This window comes from Penaeus chinensis, chromosome 34 (genome assembly GCF_019202785.1).
Source record: "Penaeus chinensis breed Huanghai No. 1 chromosome 34, ASM1920278v2, whole genome shotgun sequence".
In the NCBI taxonomy this organism is placed as follows: Eukaryota; Metazoa; Arthropoda; class Malacostraca; order Decapoda; family Penaeidae; genus Penaeus; species Penaeus chinensis.
The window spans coordinates 1,131,219-1,138,718 of NC_061852.1; the positions used below are offsets into that span (position 1 = coordinate 1,131,219).

The 7,500-nt window shown below is 43.4% G+C and overlaps 1 protein-coding gene across 1 annotated transcript in view; it reads right to left on the minus strand.

Moving 5' to 3' along the window:
• The window catches only part of LOC125043765 (cytosolic Fe-S cluster assembly factor narfl-like), a 15,251-nt gene that overhangs the window by 3,743 nt on the left and 4,008 nt on the right, over positions 1–7,500 (minus strand). Inside the window, exons 4-9 of the mRNA XM_047640038.1 lie at position 7,500; positions 7,161–7,313; positions 6,890–7,026; positions 6,539–6,650; positions 1,186–1,390; positions 762–919 (exon numbers count right to left, since the gene is read on the minus strand). The exon at position 7,500 is cut by the window's right edge and continues 133 nt beyond it. Of these exons, the coding sequence (XP_047495994.1) occupies positions 762–919; positions 1,186–1,390; positions 6,539–6,650; positions 6,890–7,026; positions 7,161–7,313; position 7,500 (766 nt within the window). The remainder of the gene's footprint in view (positions 1–761; positions 920–1,185; positions 1,391–6,538; positions 6,651–6,889; positions 7,027–7,160; positions 7,314–7,499) is intronic.

Sequence of the window (7,500 nt, forward strand, 5' to 3'; positions counted from 1 at the left end):
AAAGAGGAAAGGGGAAGGGAAAGGGAAAGGGAAAGGGAAAGGGAAAGGGAAAGGGAAAGGGAAAGGGAAAGGGAAAGGGAAAGGGAAAGGGAAAGGGAAAGGGAAAGGGAAAGGGAAAGGGAAAGGGAAAGGGAAAGGGAATGGGAAGAGAAAAGGTAATGGGAAGAGAAAAGGTAATGGGAAGAGAAAAGGGAGAGGGAAGGGGAAGGGGAAGGGGAAGGGGAAGGGGAAGGGGAAGGGGAAGGGGAAGGGGAAGAGAAAGGGGAAGGGGAAGGGGAAAGGGAAAGGGACAGGAGGGAACATTAATCTTATTAACATTAAAAACATAATATTGTGCATAAATCAAGAAAGTCTGAAACAAGTACTAAATAAAATTGAATTTGTTACATTTCTTTTTAGTCTCTACAAAATGTTCTTAAAGAAAACAATTAAAACCTTTTGGGGATAATGGAAAAAATATTTAGAATTTCTTCAGTTTTCCCTTTATAAATATGGCAAAATAATTGCATTCCTGACATAGGAATTTTATCTCCTTTTAGAGCATGGCACAATTGTTGCATTATGGGGTTCAGTAATTTACACTGCTTTCAAAATTATAACACAGTACACTGTAGTTCCATTATTAGCATAAGATACTATTCAACTTTCAGAAATACAGTATCACTGTTTTATTACTGGTTCAGCAATCTATTCAACATTCATACATATAACACTACTGTTACCTTACTGGTTCATGATTTTTTTTTTTTTTTTTCACGTACCTGAAGGACATGCCATGACTTCAACATAATGATAGGGGCTCTTCCCCCTCTTCACCTTCTGCACCAAGTTCTGGATGTTTCGAAACCCATAGGCCAGAGCAAAACGCAAAACTGGCTCACCATCCACTTCCAAAGTCACCTCACGGAAATCCACATTTCTAAGGTAGTGAAGACAATCAGACATTATCTTTATAGGAAGAATGACCGGGATAAACATATAGGACTATAATAGTAGATCCTTTATGTACTTGATAATCAAGACTGACTCTAAAATAAATAAATGTCAACTGACAAACACACAAAAAAAAAAAAAAAATTACAAAGATAAAAGCATTACCTTCAACACTAAAAATATATAAATCTTCAAAAAAAAGAAAAAAGATAGAAAAAAAGAAAAACAAAATGAAGGTCCTCATCAACCCACCTCATTGTCTTCCACTCTAACTGATTTGAATCCTTGTCAAACAGCTGTTTAGCCGCACTGATAAAGACATGGTGAGCATATCCTCCTGAGCCAGAGCCTTCATGGGATGTTAACTTTGGCCCAGAACTGAGGTCAGTGTCCAGGGGAGATGGGGTGACAGTAGTCAGATCAACTTGGTCCCGCAGAAGCATTTGTTCTACCTCCACTGCCAAGAGAAAGAAGAGTAACTTAACTTTCGAATGTTCTTTACAGTGTGGATGGTAGGACATTTTGCTCCCTCCAAAACTTCTGTTCAAATCCCATTACTGTCACAATGGCACAAGTTAATTTCCACCGGTGGTTTATAACAATAACTGTAACCTAAAATATTTTGATTTGGTTACTTCAAAAGTACTGTTAAAAAAAGAAAAATCAATAACTAAAGTTATTTCAAGCACGTAAAATTCATGTTCAGTTAACTTTATTGTTACAAAACATCCATCTAACCTTTAGCCCAAAAAGAAAAAACAAATTTCAATTTTCAAAATTATTTGTAGCAAGAACTTATAAAGAAATAATAACAGTAATCAGGGTTGGTCAATTTAAATCATGATAATTTAAATCAGTGATTTAAATAAAGATTTGTAACAAATAATTTATTATTTTTATAATTATTGATTTAAACGAAAGTTTACTTAGGCCCAAAGCAACATGAAATTTAAAGGAAACATATGAAAATAAATACATAATTACACCTGCTTTACATATTTCTGTGGAATTGAACACTGAAAACTTCCTTTTACAATGCAACAAAAAAGTCCGCATTCCATAAAAAAAAAAAAAAAAGTTTTTTTCTAAACTGTACCTGTTTCTGAGAAGTAGACAACTAAAGCACTTTCTTTTACAATACAGTACTACAAAAAAATCCATATATATATATATATTCATCATCATTATGGAGCTAACGCCGGCAGGGGCGCATAGCCGCATCCACCCTCCGCTTCCACCTACGAGGATCCCTCATGGCGAGCCGCCAGGCAGGGGCCCGGCCCATCTCTAGTTCCTCACGACAGGTTTGATCGATTTGCCCAAGCCACGACCTTCTCGGTCGTCCCACAGGCCTCCTCCACCCAGGGTTGTCTCGGACAGAGACAACCTGATGGGCAGGATCATCCTGTGGGAGTCGAGCCAAGTGGCCATATAGCCTGAGTTGGCGATCACGGATTGTGCAAGTAACAGGTCCTGTACCGGTCTCACGGTGCAGCCGTTGGTTGGACACATGGTCCCGCCAACTGTACCCCATGATCCGGCGCAAGGATCTGTTACAAAAGGCATCAAGACGAGATTCCAGAGCACAAGATAGTGTCCAAGTTTCACTACCATAGAGTAAAACTGGCAGTATCAGGGCCTTGAAAACACGTAACTTGGTCCTTCTGCACAGGTACCGACATCTCCAAATACTCTTGTCGAGAGATTTCATGACCCCTGCTGCCAGGCCAATCCGTCTACTGACTTCTTGGTCTGACAGCCCAGAGTCGTGAAATGCACTACCGAGGTATATAAAGCTCTTTGTGACTTCGATGTTTTCCCCGCAAGCACGTATCGACTGTACAGGGTCTCCTAGCAGGCCCCCAAAATCCTGGATCTTGGTCTTGGTCCAGGAGACCTCTAGCCCCAGGGGCTTCGCTTCATTGCTAAATGCATCAAGAGCCGCTACAAGGGTTTCCAGAGATTCAGAGAGTACGGCAACATCATCGGCAAAGTCAAGGTCTGTAACCTTGATATTGCCCAGAGTTGCTCCACAGTGACTTTGGACAGTAGCTCTACCCAGTATCCAATCCATGCAAGTGTTGAAAAGTGTTGGTGCAAGAACACAGCCTTGCCTCACCCCTGAACTAACAGGGAAGAAGCTCGACAGGCCCCCACCACACTTTACAGCACTTTCAGTGCCTGTATACAGGTTTGCTATTAGTCCAATAATCCTTATTGGAATTCCTCTTAGTCTCAGGATCTCCCAGAGAGATTCGCGATGCACCGTGTCAAACGCCTTCTTGAGATCGATGTAGGCTGCGAGCAGCCCACGTCCGAACTCACGACGGCGTTCTATAATGATTCGAAGCGCCAGGATGCGGTCTATTGTGGACTTACCAGGAGTGAAACCAGATTGCTCCGGTCTTTGGTGCCTCAACAGGTGGTCCCTGATACGTCTCAGTAAGATGTGTGCGAGTACCTTGCCTGGTACACTGAGTAGTGTAATGCCTCGGTGATTGCTGCAGTCTCACCGATCCCCTTTCCCCTTCCAGAGAGGGATGACCACACCCCTCAGCAGGTCAGGGGGAAAGGTACCAGTCTGCCAGATGGCAGACAGGACTGCATGCAAGCCCCTTGCCATAGGTTCTCCACCAGCCTTTAACAATTCGGCTGGGATGCCACAGACACCTGCTGCTTTACCACTCTTCAGCTTGGAGATCGCCCCCCTGATTTCGGTCAGGGAGGGTGGATCCTCGCTGATGGGTGGATCTGGCAGAGGAGTCTCAACATTACCCGCATCCATGTTAACTGTTGGTGGATCAACCTTATACAACTGCTCAAAATACTCAGCCCAACGCACACGCACCCCATCAGGATCTGAGATTATCTGGCCACTTGCTGAGCGGACTGCAGCCGTCTGTGAGGGGGGCTTGGAGTTCAGCTTTCTCAGAGCTTGGTAGGCAGGACGAAGGTCATTTACAAGGAAATGGCTTTCGACCTCCTCTGCAAGACTACTGATAAACTGTTCCTTATCCCTTCTCAACAGTGGCCTAGTCCTGCGCACCAGAGAGCGGTGCAAAGTGCGATCCCCTGACAGTCGAGCCGCACGACAAGCATCTGTGGCTTCCAGCGTCTCCTGCGAGATGGAATTCTGTCTTGTTCTTGGGCGTTCACCAATGGATTCCTGAGCTGCATCAAGCGTTTCACGCTTGAAGGTATCCCACATAAGAACAGGGTCTGTCTGGCCCTCGAGTGCTGTGAGACGACCAGAGATAGCCTCGGCAAACCCCCGGGTACACTCGTCCTCCCTCAATCTGTCCAAATTAAACACCCTAGGGTGTTCATTTGGGCGGCGGGGGGTTCTAAAGTGGACCCGGAGAGTAGCCACCACTATTCTATGGTCAGTTCCACAGAACTCAGCGCTTCGATATACCCTGCAGTTCTGGAGGATCCTCCATCGAGTGCTAACGAGGATGTGGTCGATCTCCTTGGCCACTCTTCCTGTATCGCTGTACCAAGTCCAGCGATGCGGGACAGAACGCTGATACCAGGAGCCAGAAATCCTCAATTTCTGGGACCTAGCAAAGTCACGGAAAAGGAGGCTATTCTCACTGCCAGCATCAGCTCCTGAGCCATGAGGACCGACAGACATCTCGTAGCCAGCTCGATCACAGCCGGATACCGCATTGAAGTCGCCCAGCACAATACGAATATCTCGCCGAGGACATCTGTCTGCCACAGATGCAAGTTTGGCGTAAAACATCTCTTTCACCTCAAGTTTATATACATCCGTAGGAGCGTATACAGCAACAAGAGACATGAAGCCAAATGAAAGCTTCAGTCTCAATACCATGATACGCTCATCGACTGGAGTGACCTCAACTACCAAGGGTTGAAGTCTGCTGGAGATGGCTATGGCTACTCCCTGGAGATGGTGGCCATCGCTGCGGCCCGACCAGTAGTAGGTGTAGCCACCCTCACTAATCGTGCCACTGCCAGGTCTTCTCACCTCCGAGAGAGCAGCCACCTCAACTCTCAGCTGTTTCAATTCCCTCGATAGTAGTGGTAACCGATCGTCCTGTCGCAGGGAACGGATGTTCCAAGCCCCCACCCTGACAGTCCGCCTGAGGTCTAACCTCGGGCAGTCACTCCGGGTGGGCGCCACCTCTGCCACCCCTACCGACACCGCCCCATGTAGAGGAGGTTGGCTGGCTGCAGGCCCCATAATCCACCTGCAGGGCTCCCTAGGGCTTTCCCCCACAAGCATCACGCCAGGCTGGCGGCCGCTGGGACCCAGCTGGGACTGGGGGTAACCCCCCCTCCCCACCCGAGTCCCAGCGGTCGCCAACCCAGAGGGACCCACAGCCCGCCGTATATATTATATATATATATATATATATATATATATATATATACATATATATATATACATATATATATATATATATATATATTTATATATATTTATTTATATTTATATATATCTATATATATATATATATATATATAGAGAGAGAGAGAGAGAGAGAGAGAGAGAGAGAGAGAGAGAGAGAGATAGATAGATAGATAGATAGATAGATAGATAGATAGATAGACAGACAGACAGACAGACAGACAGACAGACAGACAGACAGAGAGACAGACAGACAGACAGGCAGGCAGACAGACAGACAGACAGAGATAAACAAACAAACAGACAGACAGACAGATAGATAGATAGACAGAGAGACAGACAGATAGATAGATAGATAGATATAGATAGATAGACTGATAGACATATAGATAGATAGATAAACCGATAGATAGACAGATAGATAGATAGAGTGAAAGAGAGAGAGACTGACTGATAGAGATTGACAGATGAACACATTGACAGATGAACAAACTGACAGATGAAAATTGACAGATGAACACATGACAGATGAACAAATTGACAGATGAACACATGACAGATGAACTAATTGACAGATGAACACAGATATTGTCTATGTCCATATTTAAACCCATACCTATACCTACCTTTGCATCTAAATATACTGGACAATGAACAAAAATTGCAAGTAGGACTTTGATTCTGGGCTCTGTCATTGAAAGGACAAACACTGGTATTAATTTATCAAAACCTCATCATATTGTAGCAGCATGACCCCACAACCTGAAGTTCAGCATACTTTCCCAGATTGGGTCACACCATGTCTACAGCCATGTCCTTGCTCATTGGACAGTGGGTTCCCCTCGTTCCCTGCGTGTTTACACAGTGCATATGTACTTAAGCTGCAGAATCCAGAACCAGGATCAGCATTTCCTAATCCTCCACGACAACAGCAGCAGCAACACAAGGACTGCCCAGTCTTTAGCCGACTGGGGAGCCTCACCAGCTCCCCCGTTGATCTCTACTTTTAGCCTATACCTGTGGGCACTCACACCCACAACTATCACCCCATAAAGAGATATAGACCAGACCAAGTGGTAGATGCCAACCACCTACAATATCATATATATTAGCATCTGTGCTTATATCTAATCTTTACATTTTAACTATCTTATCTACCTAAAACTAAACAGGGGTTTTTTATGCAATGTTTCCCTGTCAAACAATTAGTATATGTAACTATGCAATTACCTGATGTGATGACACAGTCAACATCACGGGTCTGATATAGCTCACTGTAGAAGTCATCTCTTGATGCTTCTAATTTCTTGTCAAAACAAGGCATCACTGTAACATGGTAGACCTGTTGAGAACATTGAAACTGAATTATAATGATATAGCAGATTACTTCAAAATTAATTATGATAGAGCAGGTTCAGTGAAATCAGCCACATCTTCAAATATAATGATTATGTAAATTAGATCACACTTTTTTCCCTGAATATCAGCAAGAATAGTAATATATGTAAATCTGCATTTATGTTGCCTCATTTCATAGTAACCATCTGAAGTTCCCAATTAAAAAATGAATCATTACATTACTTTTTCTGGAGATATTTTATTTTTTGCAGCCCACAGGTCCTTTACAAGAGCCCCCATTACTTGCTGTGGACTCCTGACACTGCTAATATAAGGCAGAATGTAGGACCCATGTGTTTTCTCTGCATAACAGATCCAACCTGGTTTGGGAACAAATACCATTACGTCAAAAAGACGGAGAAAGAATGATGGAAATACTAAATTACTCCAAAGCAACATAACAGTACCATACAAAGCTTTGATTACAAACTTAATTCAACACTATTTTGTTTACCTGGACAGGCAGATGCAAGCATAGGAAAAGCTTTTGGATCTGAGTCTTTCCTCTTGTATCTCTCTATGAATTCTTTCTGTGCCTCTAATAAGCTGAGGCTCCTGGCAAAGTTAGTATCAAAGACATGATGGACACCGAGGCCCTTCAAGTATCCTGGGGGGGGAGGGGGGGAATAATAACAATAATGTAATATATATCAGCATGAAGCTCTCTTAACTAATAAAAGAAAATATGGAACAACTTTTTTTTTTTTCTGAATCAAATATATTGCTAACAAATACATACAATCCCACTCTATTACAGTCATAGTCCATGATGTGCAATTGTCATTTTCCTTACC